This window comes from Xiphias gladius, chromosome 12 (genome assembly GCF_016859285.1).
Source record: "Xiphias gladius isolate SHS-SW01 ecotype Sanya breed wild chromosome 12, ASM1685928v1, whole genome shotgun sequence".
Classification (NCBI taxonomy): Eukaryota; Metazoa; Chordata; class Actinopteri; order Istiophoriformes; family Xiphiidae; genus Xiphias; species Xiphias gladius.
In genome coordinates, this window is record NC_053411.1 from 17,011,089 (window position 1) to 17,034,461 (window position 23,373).

The following is a 23,373-nucleotide window of genomic DNA, read 5'->3' on the forward strand; positions in this document are numbered from 1 at the left end:
CCGATTACCTTGCAGTATTTTTTAATCCCTCATATTTAACTCTGGGACATATACATATAGTTTTTGTCATTCAATTATATGCGATCTTGGGCCACAAGCCAGCTCCTGCCATAATATAAAATAGTGGTTGACATTGTGGGTTGTAGCAGTCATCACAGTGACTGTTGTCAAGACTTGGTAACATGGTTTGACTCTCTTAACTTGACAAGAATCAACTAAAAAGTGATATACTCACGTCTCAAAGCGTTGAACTTTACTCCTGCGTAGAGGAAAAAAGGAGTTGGTCAGTTTAGGTGTGAGGAAAAATTAAAAATTTAAAAAACACATGAAGTAGTAACCAAATTTCAAAAGGACTGTTTTGGGAAACACTGATGTGGGTAATCATTTAATCATTTAGTCCTATTTCTATTTAAGGATAGACATACCAAGTTAAGCGCTTAGATACAGAGTCCGGTGAGAAAGTGTTGTACTTCTCCAGCACCTGTGTTACACCACTGGAGTCAGCCATCTCAACGCATATCTGAGACAGAAAGAGAGCCATGGTCATAGAGTGAACAGACAGAGAGGAGGAAGAAATTAAAGTGACAAGACAAAAGCAACAAATAGAAGGAGAACAGGGATCTGTTGTATGTGAAGTTAGAGTTAGTATATTCAAACAAAACTGTGGTACTCAAAGTTGTTTCAAAGGTGTTTTTTCATTTGACAGAAAACCCTGACACAGCAAGATTTATTAAGATTTAAAATTTCAGAATCAGGTCTTGTAAATCTTTTTGATTTACTGCTCTGTCCTACTCTGTGTGAACATACCAATTACAAAGCTAATACATCCCAAAGCATTGTTTTCTTGTGGTATGAACCTCAGTGAACGTGTTGAATATAAATATGGTTTGGAGCGGTAAAGATTAGTCAATTAAGTTGATTGACAGCAAATTATCCTGCAACTATTCTATTCAATTTTATTTGAAATTTATTTTTTTAATTTTAATTATATAGTGCCAAATCAAAACAGATGTTATCTCAGGACACCTTTCATATAAAGCAGATTTTGATACTTGATTAACCATGTAAGTCATTTTTTCCCCCAAAAAAATGCATTTATTAGCTGGTTCGAGCTTCTTGTGTGAGAGGATTTGCTGCTTCTCTTGTCATATGATTGTAAATTGAATATCTCTGGGTTTTAAATTTTTGGATGAATAAAAAGAAGAGTTTGTGCTACATATTTTCCCATATTTTAAGACGGTTTTTAGAAAAAACACCTAAGCCACCAATTAATGTTACTGTCTATGGCAGGCTTGAAAAAAATATATATGTTGTGTTATTGTTGTACCCTGTTGGCAAGCGGCAGGAAGCTGACAAAAGCAGCAATGGACGCCACCACTTCCATGACCATTTTGACGACATCCATAGCTGTCTCAGAGATCTCCACACAGAGTAACCGCTCCTCCAGAGACTCTAGATCTGGAACACGCTGAAAAACGACAAACAGCTGACATTAAGGACCGGAGAAGCAAAAAAATTAGCTGCTTTCTGATTAAAATAAATGATTAATCACTTACAGCGTTGCTCCATTTCATCAGAGTTTTATACATGGTCTCCTGCAAAAAGATGAAAGGCACATTCAGAGTCCATTAGTACATTATATCTGCATTTAAAATGTATTTCAAACCAACATTTTTCTCTAAAAGGTTGAGATTGTGTGCATACATGTTTGTATTTCTGTGCTTGTCTGTGTAGTACTTCTCCAACAACCACAATATTATTTCTTTCTAAATTTTGTACAGAGGGAATTAAAGGAAAACACAGAAAGACATAAGAGCTTTGGAACAGCCTTCAAGATGGAGAACCAGAACGATTCCTGGGTCAAGCGAGGAGCAAGGAACATTCAGATAAAAGAACTGGGATGTACCCACAGTGTTATAGCCCAGAGTTCGCCCTTTAATTCTTTTCCTAGTGTCCATACCTCTCTTGATTCAGGAGACATGTGCTGTAAAACGAAGTGGATCCTGAGTGTGGAGCCTCTGACAGAAACTGGATTACTGAGGTGATCTCGGACAAAATCACAGCAGGAAGTCCAATCGCTGAAATACACAAAAGCCTGGAGTTGAGGGGGGAAGAAAGAAAAAATGGTATGTCAGTTAAATTCACACAACAAATCTCCATTTAATTAATGAAATTTTAAATGAAATAATGTTTGCACTTGTGTCAGTCTGCAGCATCTTCTCCTTACCCTCCTTTGCAGTGTTAAGACAGTCACGTTGTAGTACAGGGAATGAAGGTTTTGTTTGGGGAAGTAGGGCCAGACCAGCTTGGCGACATCCTCGTGCTTAAAGTTTCCTTCTGGCAAACCGGTCAACATGATTGTGGGGAAGACAGACCCTTGACTGTTGGCTTTCTACAGGACACGATGTTCAAAGTCAAAAGTTCAATTAAGAGCAGGAGAAAAGAAGAAAAAGAAGAACAATTCTGAATTCAGCATAAAACCCTGCAGGTTTAACACCACCTAATGTAAAGCAAAATTTCTTTTTAATCTTAATTTAATCCAATTTTTTTGATGAATGCCATTTAAACATGATATAAAAAACAAAAACAAATTGGGTGTAATTATGGAGAAAAATGCGTTTACCGCAAGGTCGTCGCTTCCTCTGACTGTCAGATAATCTAGGAGTCAAAAATGAACACTGTCACATTCCTGAACAATGAGTAAACATGTTAAATTTGGCAGATAAATTTGGTTTCCAGCTGCCTCTCTTACCTGGGATGATGAACCAAGGAGACATGGTAGGGAACACAAAGGGACTGGTTGTCATCATGACCCAAAACGGTGAAATACTGCCCTGTGGAACGCCATATTTTGTTGTCGGGATAGTTGCCCGGGGAACAGCATCTTTGCTGTCTGGCATTGCGTTCGCAGCAAGTCTCGGTGCTGCAAGAACAAAAACAGTGTTTTCTTTGAATACGTTTGAACATAAGAGTGACAAAAACAGTGGTGCACATTGTGTTTTTTTGTTTTGTTTTTTTTTTAGTCTTTTAATCTATTCAATACTGATTATTGATTTGAGATATTTTCCTTAATACATATTGATTTATTTTATGAAAAATTAAATATTCTTTATTTTATGTGTCCATTTTATTTTCTAAAACAAAGACTTACGTAGTGCTGTACAGCCACTATGCGGTGTTTTCAGCCTATAGACTCTGTGACCAGGGTCCTGTTTCAGGAGGCTGTACCAAACTCCGAGCCGATCAGCATCACGAATGGACTCAAATTCGATAAATACCTGAAACACATACATACAGGACAGATAAAGACTAACGGGATGTTGTTTTAAATTCTCTGAAACACAGAGCAATTTACTCTGACCTTTGTAACATTTAAGGTTATTCACTGGACGAACTGCGTAAATTTCAATAAAAACTAGAAAAATGGGGGTGTTCTAAATTTTTTTTAATGGTTCTGTGTGTGTGTGTGTGTGTTTGTATTTTTACCTTGTTGAGGAGAGGCATGTAGTTTCTGACAAAATCGATTTTTCTCAAGGCTTCCCTTAGGTCTCTGGACTCACTTGGTGAAATGTTCTTGATAACGATTGTTCTCTCTCCATCATCAATCACAGGCTGCATCAAGAACAAGAAGTGAACATTCAAAAAAACCAAGTCAGTCAGAATTTTGCACAGTTTTCAAAGTAAAAGACATCTAACTAAACAAAACACTGTCAAGGCCATATTTATTGTATTTTCCCGCTTTCGCTCACTGTTTTACGTAAATGCTGATGGTTTCCCGCTTTTATCACATCAAATATATATTCTGTAGAGCAAAATACAGAAATATAGATGTCCACTCAAATTTGAACTAAGTTAAAAGGAGGGGTTTTGACTTTGCGATGCAACTGAACACAAAAAGTTACAGTATATTTGGAACTTCTTTTAAAGTCCAAGTGTAATTTGGAAACTGGGGATGAGAAACTTTTACCAATAAAATCAAAAGCAGTTTAGTATTTTATATTATTATTGGGGAAATTTGAGTGTGTGTGTGTTACTTACTGAATTCATCCTCTTCATCAGTGATTTATAAAACCCAAGCTGAAACAAAGACAGAGTAGGCAGTATTTAATAGAGTGGACATCTATAAAAATCTGTCAATAAAAACGAACAGTATCGTGTAAATGCTTACTGGTGACATTGTTATGCCACTGTCCACTACATGCAAGTGAAGTCTAGACTTTTTGAGAGTAAGGCAATTCCCTCTGGTGTCTTTCATAATGTTCTGCACATCCCCCACTGTCGACATCACAACAAAGGCCTTCGAGGAAAACCAGAAAAAAAACTGTATTATCATCAATTATACTGACAGATTATACTGATGGGGATCGTATAGGAACCAATTCTGTATTTGTTACAACAAGAATGAAAAAATATCATGATGAATGATGTTCAACTGCAAATTAGAGTTAGGAGTGTTTTTACAGATTAACTCAAAAGAAAGAGAAAAGAGAAAATGACCAAGAGGGATAAAAGACGACGGCACAAATATGAGATTAATAAACCAAACCAATGCAGAATTATAACCTGGCGCCTACCATGCGTGCCTGAGGAACAACATAGATGTTGTCATCTTCATATTGAAAGCCGAACGGAACGAGCAGCTTGGCAATGTCTTCCTCTGTGTAGCAGCCATCGTAATACTTCGGCAGGTTGGTTATTAACAACTGCTTCTTACCAAGTGAAAAAAACTGGAAAAATAAAGAAAAAAAAGAGGGAGATATAATAATGAGGGGAGATAACAGTATAATTTTACAGCTAAAGATCAACACAAGTTCACTTAACATCATTTTAAATGAGAAAAAATGTTTAAAGAGGTCTTGTTTGAACATTTTAGCAACAACATAGACTGGATGACTTATTTTACTAAAAGTGACGTTGTAGTGGTCAAACTGGTGTGAATAAAGTAAGGCGAAAATCAGCTTTGAGTTCAGTGTGAATACATAAGACTTGAAATCTAAATCTGCTACAATGATTGACAGAAGTCATCACTGTGTTATAACAAAGTGCTACATCCCTTGTAAATTCTTGGTTCACTGTATATTATTAACAACATAACTATAAAAACAAAATAAATGCAATTAAACTTAACAGTACCGCCTACTGCAGGCAAGAGCCTTTTTCTGGGAACTGAATTCATTACATTTAAGACTTTTCATTACCTGCAAATATCCTGTACAATATCATGTTCAACATCCATTTATTAAGAACATTTTAAGGACATTACATTTTAATGCCTATTTGTGCATCAGCTGAGAACGAGATCATACCCAAACCAAAACAAACTACATGTACACACTACTTTTGCAATAGTTTGTACGAGGGGTTTGAGAAAACCTACTTTTGGTAAGAAGCATGTTTTCCTCTTGAGGCACGCTGCAAAGAAAAGGACAAAATAAAAGTTAAAAAGACAAAAATATTAATTATGAACACGTGCAGACATTTGTGATCTACATACAGTTGATGACACCAGTGAGACAGATAAACACAGTCTCTTTCTTGGATTTCTTACTGATTCTATTTTGACGCAGGTGCTTTTCTACCATTTCCCCAATAGTCAGGGTAACTGCAGCTGAAGAAGATTGGGTTGCTGCCGATTGCTGTTCCTTCACTGCTACAGCTGTATGCTCATTTTTGGCAGAGGCAGCTACTTCAGTCGCCATAGCCGAAACATTGCTGACAGCTTTGGAGGCATCCTTGGCTGATGCTGGATCCCTCTGGGTCTTCATGGCAGACGCAGGATCTTCAAGGGAGCAAATTTAACTAAGATGAATAGCGGCATTTTGAAAGATCATCAAAATTGCTCCTAACCCCTTTACAACTGCTGGATCCTGACTGACACCAAGAAGTAAACCTTCATTCCATGACCCACAGACTAACTTTCCATCTAATTAAAATGAAATATGATATAATGAATACAATATATGATAATGAAACAAGTTTACTGAGATGTCTTTGTTAATTAAAAACATGTGTTTTTAACAGAACTATAATTAACTCAATAAAGTTTGATTGCACTGAGCAACATGCAGCCAAACATTTGCTTGTAACAATAAGCTCATAGGTTAGATGGATGAGTTAAAAATAACTATATAAAAGATGTTATACACAGTCCCCAGTTAATCTTCTGTCAGTTGACTAATTGATTAATCAACTAATTGTTGCAGCAATCAGTGAAATCTTTCATTAAATCCCATTAAAGAACCACAAGCAACAGTTAATTGAGCACAGTGTATATTGCCTTTGTATCAAAAGTCTGATAGTGTTGTTGTTATCAGGTGTGTATACAGCATGTTTTGGTGTTTTAATGAACTGCCAGACGGCCCAAGGGCAATTTCCCACTTTTGTGGACAGTAAATATTCTATACTAGATCTTATTCCTCTGTGCCACAGAGCTCCATTTTTGTCCAAAAAATATTAATAAACACACCGATGAATCACATTGTTGCACTGGGTGACTTGTTCCTTCCTTAACATGAATGCACACACAGTTTATTTTGATCGATCCAACATACCTTTTTGCGTTGTTTTTTTCTCCCCCTTTTCCACGGTCAGCTTGGCCTCTAAAGCAGCTTCAGTTGAGCTTGATGCAGCCTGCCGTTGGACTTGTGAGGTGTCTATCTTGGTCTCCAGTCGTGGTGCAGTGGACTGTGGTTCCCGCAGGGTGCTTTGCTGGACCTGCGATGGAGACTTGACTGAGGTTTCTGGAGTTTTAATGGAGGTCTGTGGGCTCTGTGTATTGTTGTCCGAACGTTTAGGAACTGCTTCTGTTTGAGGTTGAACAGGGGCAGGTTTAGGTGGAGACAAATCTGGTCTGGTGTCATCTATACTGGTTGGTGGTTGACTCTCACTCGATTGGTCTGATACGGCCACTGTATCTGTCAGTTTTTCCCCTTTGTCCTCAACACAACTTTCAAATTCCATGGGTTCTGGCACTTGACGGACGCCTGTTTCCCCAAGCTCCATTGGTTCAGCATCTTCGGCCTCCTTTGCCTCAACATCAACTTTGCCTAGTTCTGCTTGGCGCTTCAAGTCAGAAACTTTTGCATTTCCTGTTTCAACAACCCTGGCTATGTCTTCCAGTACCACCACAGGTTCTTGAATCTTTGTTTCCAATTCTTTAGCCTTGAAAGTCTCTACATCAGGGCAGTTTTCTGAAGCCATAGATACAGATGGCAGATTTATAGCTTTTGCTGCTGTTTCTTCCCCCTTTTCTTCCATCATAGCTCCTGCTGCTGACAAACTGTCCACTGGTGTTTTGGGTATCTGAGAAGTTGGGGTTGTTTCCGATTTGGACGCCGAGACCTTTGATTCAGTGCCAATTTCTGAGCCGTTAGTTGGCTCAGCAACAATAATGTTTTCTGATTTATCAACCTTAGCTGTCTCTTTCAGCTGCACCATAGATTTTTCCATTTTGACCATCTGCTCGGTTGTGACATTTTTTGCTTTTGAGATCATGACTTTTGCTTCAGTGACATTTGTTAAGCCTTTAATTTCCTCATTAGTAGGTTTGCCTGTGGTGTTTTTTTCGGGGGTGGTTGTTGTAGGTTTTTGTGAGGGTAAAGATAAAGGCTTTGTAGGGCAATTAAGTGACGTTTTTTGAGGATTAGGGAGAACAGCTGTTCCAGGGGTAGCAGTGGTTGTGGATTTAGTGGTCTGAGGTGGGGAGACACTGGAAATGGCAGGTTTTCTGTAAAGAGAAGAGAATCACATGGTTGTTGAGCGGGAGAAAAATAAAGAAATGGAATATCAAGGTCATGGTTTGAAACTTTTTATATGTTCTTCACTATAAGATCGTACTGTCCTTCAAAAGGCTGACTTCCTGTATTGACTATTATTCCATGTGTTAGAAATTGTTCATTAAATTGATCATTAAATTAAGTTAACAAAATGAATGACAGTTAACATACAGGAGGTGGACACAGTATCATGTAGATAATACCTGAATAGTTTACAGAAACTTAAACCTTCCTTAGTGTAAGTTTATAATATTTCATTTTTTGTTAAACTGTGTAAAAAGTGTAATTTAACTCTGAAATAAATTTGCTGGTTAAGTGTTTTTGGAATATGTTAAGATTTCACAGGTGTTTCAAATTGTGTCCCCCCATCTCTTGTGCATTCAAATGTACCCTAAATTTTTGTCATGGGGTGAATTCCCCAAAAGTGAACACAGTAAGTGCACTAAATTCTGAATATACGAACTCTTATGTTGGACAGATCTTATCTGAACTGAAGATACAAAAGGGACAGGTAGTCACTTAATATTTACAGTAATATTGACCAAAATCTCTGGCCTCCATCACTGTTAAAGAAAAAAAGAAAAAAGAAAAAAAAAGAGGTCTGTCTGAAGCATATCTTACTTCAGAGGAGTCTTCTTTTGCTCCTCGGAAACAGTATCCTGTAAACAAACCAAATGAGATTCTTTAATTTAGATTAATCTGATTATTGACACGGTCATCACATTAATGTAGACAAATGTGGTTGACCCTCAAATTAAAGCTGATATTTGGCACTTTAATGTAGTATCCATTATTTTACAACAAACTGAATGTGCTGAAGCAGAGACTAATGACAAAAAAAAAAAAAAAAAACCTCACACACTGAGCACGAAACATCAACAGCTCGCCATTACATATTTTAGTCATAAAAAAATACACCAAATCCTAAATTTAAGAGGTGTTGCCAAGCTTATTTTCTTCAGCCTAAATGAAAGGAGTTGATGTATTTATGTGCACTTGTTTAATTACAAGTGTATATAACTATAATAGCTAAACTTTTTCAGACAAACAAAAAATTAAAAGCCACAAAGGATCAGTCATTGTCCTCTCTCTTCAGATAAGATGGTCTGTTGACCTTTTATATCTAACACGTTTTCCTGTGTTTCTGCATCTTCTCACAGGCTGTCAGATGTTTTGATTCACCAGAAATATAGTCATCTTTCATTATATTCTTTGATTGGTTGATCATTCCTGTTTTTGTCTTCACATTTTTGGAAGCAGCATCGTGTTTTCAAGGCTAGCGTTTCCATGTATTCTAAAAACGTTGCTTTTTAACATTTATTCTGTGGTTTTGATACTTCCAAAGCTGGAATACTTAATCTTTCACTTATTCAGCAACAGTTTGTCTATTAATTGTTTAAGTCTTTTTACAATGAATTTAACAAAAATTCAGCTTTTCCAGCTTCTCAAATGTAAATACTTGCTGTTTTTTCAGCTTTCTGTCATAGCATGTTTAATGTCTTTACATTTTGTACCAGTGTCGCACAAAACAAGCGATTTAAAAGACGTGACCTTTGGCTCAAAGGAAATTTTGATGGGCATTTCTCTCAATTTTCTGACATTTTACAGCTTGTATCCACTTGTGCATTTGTGTCTAAGTCTCCAAACTGACTTCCATGCCATCAACAATAACTGCTTTCAGGCAATATGATTTTTAGCTTTATATTTCACAATAAAGGTTAATTTTGTGTTTTTGTCATTGATCAAAACATTATGTCAATAAGGGAGAGCCACAAGAAGAGAATGAGAAGGGAATTATTTACTAGACCGTGTGTTGCCAAATTCCCTTGGTAAATGAATACACAACACACATACACACCAACTTTAGGCTTTATAGAAGCACTTGCCTCGCTCCTCTGTAGGATGGGCTTTGCTATAGAGGATGTTGTCGTTGACTCCTTTTTCTTTGCTGCTGAGGAGGAGGATGACGAAGAGGCAGCAGAGGATGAGCTTTTTCCCCCAGCAGAGGGAGAAGACTGAGAGCATTTTCCCCCTTTGGACGATGAAGAGGATGATGATGAGGAAGACTTCATCCTCGTCTGCAGGATGGGCTTTGCTTTAGAGGATGTTGTCGTTGACTCCTTTTTCTTTGCTGCTGAGGAGGAGGATGACAAAGAGGCAGCAGAGGATGAGATCTTTCCCCCAGCAGAGGGAGAGGACTGAGAGTGTTTTCCTCCTTTGGACGATGAAGAGGATGATGATGAGGAAGACTTAATCTTGGCTAACTCGGCCAGTAAGGCAGGGGCCAGAGTTTTAACCACAGCCTCCAGGTCAGACCCTTTTGCCAGTGACTGGACAGCTAGAGGGACAGAGGCGAAAAACATAGTGAGAAAAAACTGCAGCATTGTGGAGTTTCCACTGTGCCTGGGAGCTGTTAAATATGATGAGATGATGATGTAGAGATAGTTCTCAGATTATCATAAAGTGATCTCATCTCTCTAGGTTGTTGCTTCATAAGCTTTATGATCTTTTGTTTTTTACTTTCCTACAAGTCAACATTACCTTCTAGTGGTTTACATGCTTAAGTAAAAATTACACACATATCTACAGTATACGTAGGTGAGAAGCGCTGCTTCTAGCTCCTAGCAGGCAAGCAAAAAGTAGATAAAATTTCAAAACATTAAAAAGCTACATGGTAAAGATGAGCAACCTGTTGATTTTATGTTTATTTTACGAAGGAAAATCTTTTTGGTTGCTTCTTTCATTCCTCTCTTTTGTCATTCAGTATTCCCTTTCCATAATTTGTGATCCACTGTTATTGTATGCAGTAATTATAGGGAGGTACATTCACTAACAAATTACGTTAAACAGGTTTTTTTTTTAAAAGTCCTAGGGATCTTAAAATGTTTGCAATTTCTCAAACCTGATTTTTCCAATAGTTTCTTAGCCAGTCTCTCTGCACTGCTCGACCTCCTCCGTTGAGGGGATGACCTCTCTGTGGACGATCGTCTTTCACGGCTTCTTCTTGGAGATGATCGTCTGTCGTCACCCCTCCTTGGTGATGATCGTCTTTCACGACTCCGTCTCGGAGATGACCGTCTCTCTTCACTCCTTCTTGGCGAGAACCGTTTCTCGTCTCTCCTCCTTGGTAAGGATCGTCTCTCATGGCTCCTTGAGCGCGACCGATAGCGGTAGGAGGACGGACGGTCATACCATGGAGAGCTAGAACGAGACCTGAAGTATGGATAAAAATCATTTTAACAAGTCAATTAATCTCATGATAAAAATTAAAAATGGCAACTGACATTCAAATGAATGCTGACGCAGATATTTTAATATACACAGTAACATATTTGGTCATTTAACAATCTAGTGCTGAGTGGAATCTCTTCTGTTCACCGATATTATTGCTCATATCAGAATTTGTCTCTCACAGACCCGCGAGTGTATCTGGAGCTGTGCGGTGATCGTGATCTGCTGCGTTTCTCTCTTCTACCCTCTGAGCCATGGTGCCTACGGGGACTGGGGGAGCGGGAGGAGGGAGGACGGTCATAACGTGGAGAGCGAGAACGAGACCGGGATCTGAAGTATGGATAAAAGCATTTTAACAAGTCAATTAATCTAATGATACATTTAAAAATGGCAAAACATTTCACAAAAAAATTTAAGTGACATTCAAATGAATGCTGATGCAGATGTTTTAATATATACAGTAATATATTTGGTCATTCACAAGCTAGCGCTGAGTGGAATCCCTTCTGTTCACCGATATAATTGTTCATTTCAGACTTGTATATCACAGACCCGCGAGTGTATCTGGAGCCGTGCGGTGATCGTGATCTGCTGCGTTTCTCTCTTCTACCCTCGGAGCCATGGTGCCTACGGGGGCTGGGCGAGCGGGAACGGGAGCGGCTTCTATGCCTGGTTTTCTGGTGACGATGTTGGGAAGTCTGGGCAGAAGTTGAGGGCGAGGGCTTGGCATCTTTCCCTGGAGCACTGAGGGGAGCAGGGAACCAGAAAAGCATAGGTGAATGATCGGCAAAGAAAATTTTCAAAAACCTGCAGGGCACGGGTTCCGAAATAATGGGGCTCGAGCTTGTCTAAAGACTCAGATATTTACCTGGGCCCCAGTATTATCTCACCATCCCACTCTGGGTATCTGTGGAAAAAAAGAAAAAGAAAAACAATCCAAATACACCCATTAAAACAGCAAAGAGGTCACATTTTGACAACAAAGGCCAACGTTTCTGCGTTGAGGTGGACTATCATGAAGCAGCTATATTCAGGTAACACTTCTACAGTTAAATGATACCAAAGAATTGTGATGTTTATGCAGACTATAACTACAGAATAACCAAAGGAGTTACCTTGAAGAACCCATTGTTAAAGGAGTTCATGTTTGACTAACCTCACATCAATGTGGGTTCAAGAAAGACACTTCAAGGTACTGAAGTAACTAATGCAAATAGCTATGCATGCTGTGCCAACTTGCTGCAGAGGCATCACCAAAGTAAAAGTTCATCAGGGCCAAACAATCCTGAGGATTGTTCTACTTTCTGTTCAGTATTTCTTCTACAGTACATTGGCACATCTGTGATGGGCCTTCACCAAAAATATCCAGAAAAAGTTATGATAATAATTATGAAACAATAGCTCTAATGATCAAGTCTTTAAGTAAAAAAATAACAGAAAAAAAAAAAACAACTAACTGTGCCCGGAGGACTTTGCAGCTCTGAAGGTGATGGCTGGTGTTCTGATGGGAGATCCAATCCTAGTGGTCAGAACAACAAACACACAACATTTAGACAGACCTAATCAAAACTGCTATTAGCTTCAAGATCTAACCTGCCATAACACCAGTTTTTGTTTATTCAGCATTACGGCAGCTTTTAAGAAGTTCCTTAGATCTTCAAAGCGTGCCCCCCTTCCAAAGTGTCCAAATTCCAATTCTCTGCTTTTGTATGATAGAGAGTTGATACATGTTCTTTGTTTAAGACAGGGAAGTTAGGAAGCCCACAGATGCAAAATATTTTTATCTGGTTTCTTTAAATCTTCAGCCAACAGCAGTAACTCAGAAACTGGAACAACCTTGAGGAGCTATGGCATTCCCCAGCAGCTCAGAGAGTAAATAAAAAACTATAAATGATGACTTATGAGACAAACAGCGGTGAGAAATAAGCATGAAAACAAATATAATACCTTGATGTTGACAAAAATATTAAGGAAATTAAATGCTTTAGAAACTTTATAATTACAAATGACATTAATCAGCTTGAGTTCAAGGGCAACAAGTCTTCATCGTGAAATATGAGAAATACAGGAGGCACAATGCCGGTAACATCCAAAATAAAAAGGTCTTCTCCTTGAGCTCCGGATTCTGTGGTGTCTGGCTCCTCAATCTTGTGCAGTATCAAAGCTTCCCGAAGTTTGGTCGAGGTTATCTCAGCTGAGGTCACTATCGGGTATGGATCAGGACAAAATCAAACAAGCTGGGACGGCTACATCTGGAGTAGAGGCAGGTAGATGTGGAAACTTGGGAGAGGAAGAAGCCGGTGTGTCTTTGTTGAGTAGCCAAAATGTGAAATGCGGTGTCCCAAAAGGAGGAAAATAATAAGACTGATGGTCAAGAAAGCAAAAATAATCTCTGCTGATTTTGTGATTCATGAAGTACGATGGTTGCTGGTGGGCTTCAAGTTCATAGTATTCGTAGTAATAATTGTAATTCCTTTTTGGGACACAAAAATACTTCACAATACATCAAAAAGGGAAGCTTAGTTCCAGAATAATAGCCAGTATTACAAAAAAAAAGGACACGTATTGTTAGGTATTAAATGAATTAAAGTAACAAATGCATTACTCATACCTCCAGTAGAGGGGAAAAAGATACAAATTGTACATTCATTAACACAATGCATATTCAAACGGAATATAGACCGTGAAACAGTAGTCAAAAATAATAGAGAGAAAGGGGGAAACAGCCGTCCTCCATCATCATCTGATGCACTGGTTGTTCAGATCTGCAGATTCCTCCTCATCACGTCTTCTAAGCCCTTGGTCCCAATTACAACAATCATCTCGGAAGATGGCCTGTTCTCATTATTTTATATCAAATTAAATTCAAATTATGCAACAGCCAACAGTCACTATGAATCTGGCAATGGTCATTACACTTTGATCTTCATCTGGCTAAACTAGACACTGATGTCTAACAACCATTTTAAGTCTGTCAAATCATGTAAATCAGACATTTTAACAATGAATTACAGATGTTAGTTAACTGTAACTGGCATCCTTGAAACATTTTGGTACAAAATATTTAGTTTGGAGTACATCAACATTAGTCTACGATTAGTCAGGTTTAAAAAATGGCTCCCAAAGTTTGCAATCCAAGCTTCTGTCTGCAAAATGGTACACAGCTTATAGGTGGTGGAAGGCTTTTTAGTAGCATAATTTCATAGAAATTACTTATCCATTAAAAATCAAAGAATATTATACATAAATCAAATAGGCTTGAAAGTATCATCTTTGGATTTTTTTTTTTTTATTTTTTTTTTATTGAAACCGTTTAGCACTTTTAAACAAAGAAAACTGAACCATTTAAATTGGTATGTTACAATCTAAGAGAACAAAAATTTTACAAATTGAAATAACCCACAATTTCCTAAAGGGAGAGAAAACAGAGTGCCGTCTTCAACTCACCTTCATATGAGTGCATTCTTTGTAACACAGAGAACAGGTATGTGGAAAGACTCTCGGTGTGGCCGCCGCATAGTCATGCATCATGGCTGGTGTTGGCAGACCCTTGGAGACTGGCCTCTTTGCTGGATGCTGACTGCTGGAAGGCGTCAGTGACATACGAATGAAGTTCACCGGACTCAGGATCGGCTGAGGTGGTGCTCGAGGAATAACGATAGGGTGAGGCTCACCAGGGTTAAACACTGAACGTTGCACGGCATGTGAAGCATCCGTGCTGCTGGGGATGAGAGAAGTAAGCTGAACGGGTTGCGCAGCAGAAAAAATTGGAGGGCACAATGCTTGCCCCAGTTGCAATACTGGCTGCTTCTGTGCCTGCTGCTTCTGTGTGTGCTGCTTCAGTTGCTGCTGCGCCTGCTGCTTCAGTTGCTGCTGCGCCTGCTCCTTCAGTTGCCGCTGCGTCTGCTGCTTCAGTTGCTGCTGCGCCTGCTGCTTCAGTTGCTGCTGCGTCTCCTGCTTTTTCATCTGCTCAGCAACCTTTGACACTTTTCCTTGATTTGTACTCTGATCCTTAGTGCCACTGGCATCATTGCTGCCAATGAGCACAAGACCAGGTCGGCCAGGATGCACACCGTGGAACAGATTGCTGGATAGTTGGGTTTTCAACGATGACTGGCGATCTGCCTCTGGTTCTTTCATAGGAAGAGGTTTGGGGGCTTCTGACCTGAAGCCTCTTGTGTCTGTGTCTTTCTTTGGCAGAGGGAAAGAGCTGAGGATTGTTTGAGAAGTCTGGTTTGGTTGGGTCTGCAATCGTTTCACTGGATCATTGCTCGCGGGGGCTACAGAACTCCGTATTGAACTGTACGAAGAGCTGGTAACAGAGCTGCCCTGGTCACGTGAAGAACCCAAGGCAATGCTTTTCACCTCTGTTATACCTTTTTGCAGTGGTTCTCGACTGTGGCTGCTACTATCAAAGGTGTCCACCGCCAACATACTGCCACTACCATCAGTGTTAGCTCTTCTGCCACTGGTCCTTCCAATCTCATTCACAACCCCTCCAGCGTATTTGCCAGTATGGCCATAGTCAATCACTTTACTGGGCTGGGGAACGGCCGATGACATTTCCTCCTGGCGTCTCCCTGCCCCTCCAGAACTACTCAAACTGTCCATTCCACTCACACTTCTGGTGGACTGGGGTTCACGATAAGTTTTTGAGTGATCTGCAGTCGTAGCTCTCTTGGCCTTCTGAATCCGGATTTGGCGCAAGATGAACGGCAGGTTGGCAGGGGTGATCTGGTCTTCAGGGTAAGAGATGAGATGCTCCAAGTCCTCTTTTTCAAGTCCAAAATGCAAAAGGATGTTAGCAGCTGATTCAGAAGTGTACTTGGGGCGACTTGACTCAGTAGGGGCCGCAGGTTTGTCTGGCACTGGATAGTCATAATCCCCTAACCCTGGAATGGACTGCATATCACGTTCTCTTTCACTGGAGGTATTAAACCTACTGTCTCCACTGCCATAGCTAGATGAAGCAGATGATGAATAAAATTTAGAGGAATCATCAGCAGTTGACCTTGTGTAGCTTGGCAACCAGTCCAAGGAGGTACTGCCACTTTCAACATCAGACTGTCTATGTCCTTGAGAGGCAGTGGTAGAGGACATCGGATAGCTGGTCATCCCTTTGGATGGGGAGAGAAAGTCATCTCTTTGAATGCTAGTAAAGCGAGTGCCCTGGCCTACGGGCTGATGCGCCGGTTTGCCAAGAAACCTCACTTCCTCTCTGGCTCTGCTAATATGCATGTCTATAGACCTCTCTAGGTCTTCATCTATTTTGGTCCTGCTCTGTTCAGGCCTGTAGCTCACTGATTGAGCCAGCAGCGATGGGATCACTCCCCCAGAGTTGGCAGTGGTTACAGAAGAAACTCCAGAAGAGCTGAAGCTGGACCCAGGTCCGAGGCAAGAGGATGACCTTCGAGGGTCCCTCTCTGCCTGCATACTGGAGAGTCCATATTGCCCCTGGGAGGAACTTTGGTTCCCAGAAGCATAGGGGTTATATAGGGGATGAGACATGGTGTTTGCAATCTTCAGAAGGTTAAGGAGATTGATGGCCGCAGCAGTCGGGGAGGGGGGAGCTGTGCGTATGTAGGGAGAAGGTGTGTTGGAGTTGGCTGTCAAGTTCACAGCTTGAGTGCCAACAGCGAGAGCGGTGTTTATCTGCGTCAGTGCTAGCTGGGCTTTCAGCTGAGCCAGCTGCAAGGATGCAGCCTGCTGTCCGATCAGGAGCGGGCTCCCTGTGAGCCCTCCAAGTAGGGGGCTCCTTAGGGGCCCTGGAGAAGGAGAAGGGGCGCAACGCTCCAATAGCAACGCAGAGCTGAAAAGTTAAAAAACAAAGAAAGGGGTTATTGAATGGGACTGGACTTCAGCTTGTTGGTTGGGCAACATCCATCATCTGGAAGGTCTTGTCTGGACTTCTCTCTGGTGCTTCCTGACAGACACACCTTCAGTCCGTCTTTTCCACTTCCTGGTCTTCACTAGCAAGAAAGAAGAGGGGGGCAAAAACAACAAAGCACAGATAAAGAGAAAAAACAAGGTCATGGCTGTTAAGAGGAAACATCCAAAACAGAGACAAACTCGTTTATTTCCTTTCCATGCTCGTCTTTGATGGAAATGGTTGAGTCCGGCATCAGACAGACAGACAAGGCACATTGCAAAATTTAACATCTCACAACTACAATTTCCATTTAAAAACATCACATTGCATCAGTGAGTTAAACGCTGGTAGTGAACGACAATCTAAATCAGTCTGAACTTCAGGTACGACTCTGAATCACAAGTTATTGGTTTAGATGTTAGGCAGTGGAACAAAATAGAATTGTACAAATTGAATCACATTGGGATTAACATAATTTACAATATGATGGACTAAAGATCATTAACAGCGATTTTTAAAAACGTTGTCGTGATACCATCATCACTACAAGTGGAACAGCAGAAGACGGAACTACACAAACTCATAAAAAGGTCCAATCAAGAAGAATCAAGATAAGAAAATGTTTAAAAAAAAAAAAAAGCATCCTTCCAATGATTATTGCATTCCAAAACTTCCCTGGGACTTCTACTCCCACCCTTTTACGTACATCAAGTTATAGAGAAATCGTTCTCTCTTGCAAAACTTTACATTTACAGCGTCAAACACAAAGAGCAAGGATTTTTTAGGTCACAAATCCAAGGGCAGAGTATGGCCACACTGGTACAGAGAAGCAGATCATCCTCATACAGTGCAGTATAACCCCTAAAACAATGGATAACACTAGCTCTGTGTGAAAAAATGTAACCCCCCCCTTTCATTTGATCGAAGCCAGTCCAGCAATACAGTGGGGGAGCAAAAGCAGTGGGTGCCCGGGAGGAAAAAAAAAAGAAAAGAAAAGAAAGGATTTCAAGCCTTATTTTTACTAACGACTGTTGCAACAAAAGATAAAATAGTTGCCACTTTGATAATTTTTCACAGTTGTAAAATCCTGTCTGTACAGAGTTTTGACATGACAAAAAGGGTTGCATAGTCTCGTCATAAAGTTTTGAGGTTGAAAGCAGAGATTAGAAATGGGATGCAGCAAGACTGATAAGCAGAGAAAACCCAGCTATCTGGTTTATATTCTTCAACCGGCTAATCACTGGGGTGTCTCTGCACCAGTCATTTCTCACAAGTAAACAGTACACTGTGAATACAGACATGCCAAAATGACAATTAAAATACAACAGGTGGACATAAACAACAAGAACACCATAGAATAAAATGCAATCCAATACACCATCCACCATAAGCTACAGGCCTTAATATGCTTCAAATGAAGTGCTTGTCGGAAAAACACACCCACTTTATGAAGTGACTGGCCTGGTGTGCGGCGATATGAAAGAAGGGGGGGGGTTGAGTTTTTCCTTTTTTCACACCATTCCCAATACACACAACTACTTTTTGAAGTGTGTGTCGTTATGCTCATTTGTAAGATTGATCACGTCAAGGATTGAGAAACACATAAAAAGACACAGAATATTTATGGATGGTTCAGGCAGGCAGGCAGTTATTTGCTTTCACGTCACGCACAAGTCAGTACTCATGACAGCAGTTAGCTATGTGAGGGTTAAAAATTCAATGATTTTAAAATAGAGCACTTTGTTCAGTAAAATTCAGCATATCAGCAGTGAGGGTCAGACTTTCACTGTTACCAGGCATCCATGTTTGTTTGGTTTTCAGGCTTGTCTGATATATTGGACCTTTTAGCAAAATCTGAGTTTCCCCAGTCGTTAATTGCAACTTGGATCGTGATGTGAGCGCCGAAGGGATTTTTTTTTTTTTTTTTTTTCAAGACAGACATTTTGACATGTCGCAGTAGAAAAAGCACAGAATCACTTTCAGTCGGCTGAAGCGGTTTCGGGGTCCCGGTAATTTGCACCCTGTCTCAGTTATAGTACCTTGCATATAACACAGCCACCTGTGATGTTATTCCGGACACGTGTTCCTCCTACTCTTCCTAGTGCCATATCTGTTTAAATATTACATATTTCTTCAACAACATAGGATTTAATGTCACAAAAAAAACTCTTAACGAGGAAGGAAAAATTCCATCTTTGGGGGTGTTAAGTGTAACCTTTTATTTTAACCTCTTTTTTTTTTCTTTCTTTTTTTAAATCAGCGTCACATCATGCGTTTATTCCGATATACTCTGAACGTTTGCGACTGTTTAACCGAAGAGTCATATCAGTATCGATCAGCTTCACAGGTGTAAACGGTCGAGAAAGGGGGTTTAATGAGAGTCGGGGCCCTGAGCCCAACCGCCACTGATGCTAGCTCCTGCTTCCTGCGGGCGCTAACGTTAGGCCTTGGGACGACCCGGTAACGGACAAACACCGAGTACAGCGACCGTAAATACAAGCGCCCCGCTCCGTGTTTTTATTAAATTGCTTTTTTTTTTGGGGGGGGGGGGGGTTCATACCTTACGTTACTCGTGTTGTATCGTTTGGCTTCGGAGAGCTCGGACTCTTCCTCCGGATGTTTGCTTGCAGGAAATCTCAAATACCTTAAAAGCCGTAAAGACTTCCGGTTTGGGTGATCAGCCTTCAGAGTAAAAGCGCGAACCTCCACAGTAAAAGCACGAACGTTGGCTGACAGTCCGAGAAGTGCCACAAGTAAAATTTCGGACTTGAGTGAAAGTTAAAACGAAAAAATCCTTCACTTTTACTTTTACTCACAAACTCAAGGATAAAAAGTATTTATCAAACTTCTTTAGACTTAAAGATGCTATTAAATGTCCAGATGCAAACAATAGACTAAAACTACTCTTTTGTGAACTGTACCGCTTCTGCTAACTTATTATTATTATTATTATTATTGTTGTTGTTCTAAGAAGTCTGATAAATAGTTTTTATCTTTAAGTTTGTGAGTAGGAGTAAAAGTGAATGCTTGTTGCTTTTACTTGTTCCAGTCATGCTTTATTCCTTGACCTCATGGCTGTTATGTATGCTCTTGTCATTCCTCTGCCACACAGTGGCGCCATCTCACAGAAATTCAGTAATAGTTTTTGAAACCCCTTATGGGTGGCAACTTAATAAACATTTAAAATACCATATTATATTATACTACTATACTACTACTATATTATAAACGCACTATACACAAATGAAGCATGAAAAAACTAAGATAAAAGGTATTTTATTATAAATGCTATATGCACCAATATAAACAGTAACTATAAAGGATGTTGATACACAAATGAAGGGCGGAGAGAAGGAGGATGCATTAAAATAATACATGCACATATTTCACTTGAACAACAGTGTCTTGTGTCTGCAGATAACTGTGTTAGCAGCTCAAAAGGTTTCAAAATTTGAAATAACTCCAAAATGTGATCGGTGGTGTGGATGTGAGACATTCCAGTGAGCAAATTTGGAGGTAAAAAGCCTGAGAAATGAAGATACACATACCTGCTAAAGGAGTCAAGTTTACTGGTCCTTTGGAAACACAACATTATAGGGCGACTGAAACACATTTCAAAGTTTTTCATTACATTTAACCTTCTAATAAGCTTCTGAGGAAGAGGTTTAATACTGAAAATACTAACTGCCCTTTTTGTAAAGACAATAGTGAAACGACTGACCACATTTTCTTTTACTGTATATATGGCGTGTTCGATTGGTTACAGTTTGGTCTAAAATATCTCTTTTTGTTCATTCAACAGAGTGAATGTTGTGTTTGCTCTCTTTGCAATTAACAGTAGAATTGACTATATATTAAACAACACAGTATAAATAGGCAAATCCTTTTTTCATGAAGCCAAATGTACTAAGGCAGCACCTACAGTATATTCACAGTGAGAATTAGTGAAATATTTCTTTACTTACTTTGTTAAGTAAATACATTTTATTTCTTGTATTTATTTATTTATTTTATTTACTTTTAAGTTATGGTTTGTCATATAACATTTTCAGTCATTTAGTGTTGCAATTATGCAATGCACTGATGCACTTTCGCTATTGTTCTGTGACTGAGCGCCTTAAGGTTCTATTTTCATACAATGTTTGAATAAAATTTTATATATATATATATACAACTTTACAGTAACTGTCTTTGCTGCTGACCTTTAAAACCAGCAATAAGTGATTTTTGTGGCCACCTGGGGGCAGATGCACATTCAGGTGATAATACTCTGTGGGTTCATCACTACCAAAAACCTTTCACACTGTCACATTGTTTTCACGTTGTCATTTGATACGTTATCATGAAAATATCAATTATATCCGCAATTAAAGCTCATCCAATCAGATGGCAGCTTTCTCTAAACACAGAGAAAGTTTTTCTGTGTTTATATGATATTAGTCTAATTTTAAAAAAAACAATGTGTACTTTGGTTTTGCTTGGGAAATTCAACAGTTCTTGTACACACACCAGATAATAAATGATATGATGGTATATTAGAAGTTAATAAAAAACATTTCAGGTAAACTGCGGCCTCCAGACAGCAAAAGACTTAACGCCACAAATATAAACTAATATGTTTGATATTTTCAATTAAGCGTTAACTTCCCATGAGTTTAGTCTGACTTTTAGTGTGACTTACACCTGAATTTGTATTAGAGAGAGTTACGTAAGCCCTAAAACGAAGGTGATAAACCCCCTTCCTGCAAATAAAAACATGAATCATTGAGGATTTTGTTGAGCTTAGGAGCCGCACACCCCCTTAAGTTGCCAAGTTCGCCTTGTTGCTAAGTATGGTGGCAGAACAGCCGACGAAAACGCCAGCCAATCACGCTCAAAAACTCTTCCGGATTCCCCAGCTGGATTTAGTGACACACAACCAGATGCATGCTATACTCAGAGCCAGTATATGAGCTATTGACTTTACAGACTGTTGAATCAACAACTTATCAAAAGGTGATGATGATTATTTTCATTAAAGGATCATTCTCTGTTGGGTATTGCAGCAAATTACTGATTTATCCTCTATATCCCCTCCCCCGAACCACAGGGCTTAACACCTGACCACGACACAACAGCTGACGGGCAGCACTTGGGCCGTGTGTGTGTGTTTGTGTGTATGTAGGAGCGTGTGTTTGTGTGTGTCTGGAAGGGGAGGTTAAGCCAAAAGAAGTGTGGTTTTATTTTCGGCTGTCATCGCTACCCTGACAGAGGCCTGGTCTCATGGTGGTGACCTCACCATGGAGCGCTCGGCCACCCACACCCACACACACACCCACACACACACACACGGACGGACGGACAGATGTCAGCCATGTCTGGAGATTCGGGCAGATTTAGATATAAAAAGGACAAATTGGTTGTGTGTGTTCACTTGGCTTACTTCAACACAGACACATAAATACACAAAAATAGATACTAGACAAGCACCCCCAACGTTTTCCAGTGTAATTTTCAGGTATTTTTGACCGTCCTGGATTTCCATCATTAGTGTTATTTTATACGTGACCAGTGTTGTCAGTATATTTAACTACAAGCCTTAGTCAAGTCATATCAAGTCCGAGTTCTCTCTGTTTCGCACTATAGTTCTATTACTCAAACAGTCCAACACTGTCCACTTTTTACAGTACATTAGGATATAAATTACAGTAAGAAATGACCACATCAACCGGGCCATTAAAGCATTTGATTTAGCAGTACGTTGCTGTAGAATTAAAGTGGACCAATCAAATTCCTGTATGCTCATGCTGATGTCCCGATGTGAGTAGCTGACAACACAGCACTGAACAGAGCAAAACTACGGGGGGATGCAATGCAGACAATGTGTGACTGACTCGCCTTAGGATCGTTTTTAAAATGTTCTTTAGAGCGTTTCGTTCTCAACATTTTTCTAGATGTATTCTATTTCATCATTGCTTCAGGAACGCCCTGGAAGGTCTTTTTAAAGCTGCTATGATCAGCGTTTCTATATTAACTATAGATCAAATGACCTCATGTAATGTCAAAGGGGTCACTCGCAGAGATTCTACAGTCCCGCTCAGCTCCATGGAGCGTTTTAACGTCTTTCAGCTCATTGTTTTGGTTCTATAGCTTGCGACTTCACTGTTTTGATACACTCTCACCGCTCTCATCACCTCAGATTTTTTTTGTTTTTATAGTTTGTTTAGTCTACTTATTTATTGTATATAATTCGTCTTTTGATTGCATTGTTTGTGTGAAGTGGCTGCTGCAACTGTTGGAGGGTAAGAAGCCCAGATCAGGGCCAGCGTGTACCTTCTGGACCTCTTTTCCAACACTTAACTTCAGTGAAGGTGATGAGTTACTGGAGTCTTAAAAAGTTAAAAAAAAAAAAAAACAAACTCACTGGAGATGATCAGAGTTCAATGCAATGGAGTTGAACCCAACTGAAGAAAGCATAGCTAGACATCATCTTTTATCCCCTAAATTTGCTCCTCCTTG

General features: G+C 39.7%; 1 protein-coding gene across 1 annotated transcript in view; it reads right to left on the minus strand.

Annotated features, from left to right (window-relative positions):
* Positions 1 to 19,543, minus strand: part of LOC120797015 — a 30,345-nt gene extending 10,802 nt beyond the window's left edge. The window contains exons 1-25 of the mRNA XM_040140215.1: positions 19,436 to 19,543; positions 14,454 to 16,815; positions 12,464 to 12,525; positions 11,875 to 11,913; positions 11,559 to 11,750; positions 11,193 to 11,336; positions 10,678 to 10,988; positions 9,662 to 10,113; positions 8,397 to 8,434; positions 6,552 to 7,726; positions 5,549 to 5,779; positions 5,378 to 5,412; positions 4,575 to 4,727; positions 4,169 to 4,297; positions 4,039 to 4,077; positions 3,487 to 3,612; positions 3,152 to 3,278; positions 2,753 to 2,923; positions 2,624 to 2,658; positions 2,228 to 2,392; positions 1,961 to 2,095; positions 1,557 to 1,595; positions 1,328 to 1,468; positions 426 to 520; positions 236 to 259 (exon numbers count right to left, since the gene is read on the minus strand). Of these exons, the coding sequence (XP_039996149.1) occupies positions 236 to 259; positions 426 to 520; positions 1,328 to 1,468; positions 1,557 to 1,595; positions 1,961 to 2,095; positions 2,228 to 2,392; positions 2,624 to 2,658; positions 2,753 to 2,923; positions 3,152 to 3,278; positions 3,487 to 3,612; positions 4,039 to 4,077; positions 4,169 to 4,297; positions 4,575 to 4,727; positions 5,378 to 5,412; positions 5,549 to 5,779; positions 6,552 to 7,726; positions 8,397 to 8,434; positions 9,662 to 10,113; positions 10,678 to 10,988; positions 11,193 to 11,336; positions 11,559 to 11,750; positions 11,875 to 11,913; positions 12,464 to 12,525; positions 14,454 to 16,514 (6,119 nt within the window). The 5' untranslated portion in view covers positions 16,515 to 16,815; positions 19,436 to 19,543. The remainder of the gene's footprint in view (positions 1 to 235; positions 260 to 425; positions 521 to 1,327; positions 1,469 to 1,556; positions 1,596 to 1,960; positions 2,096 to 2,227; positions 2,393 to 2,623; positions 2,659 to 2,752; positions 2,924 to 3,151; positions 3,279 to 3,486; positions 3,613 to 4,038; positions 4,078 to 4,168; positions 4,298 to 4,574; positions 4,728 to 5,377; positions 5,413 to 5,548; positions 5,780 to 6,551; positions 7,727 to 8,396; positions 8,435 to 9,661; positions 10,114 to 10,677; positions 10,989 to 11,192; positions 11,337 to 11,558; positions 11,751 to 11,874; positions 11,914 to 12,463; positions 12,526 to 14,453; positions 16,816 to 19,435) is intronic.
* Between the last annotated feature and the right edge of the window lie 3,830 nt (positions 19,544 to 23,373).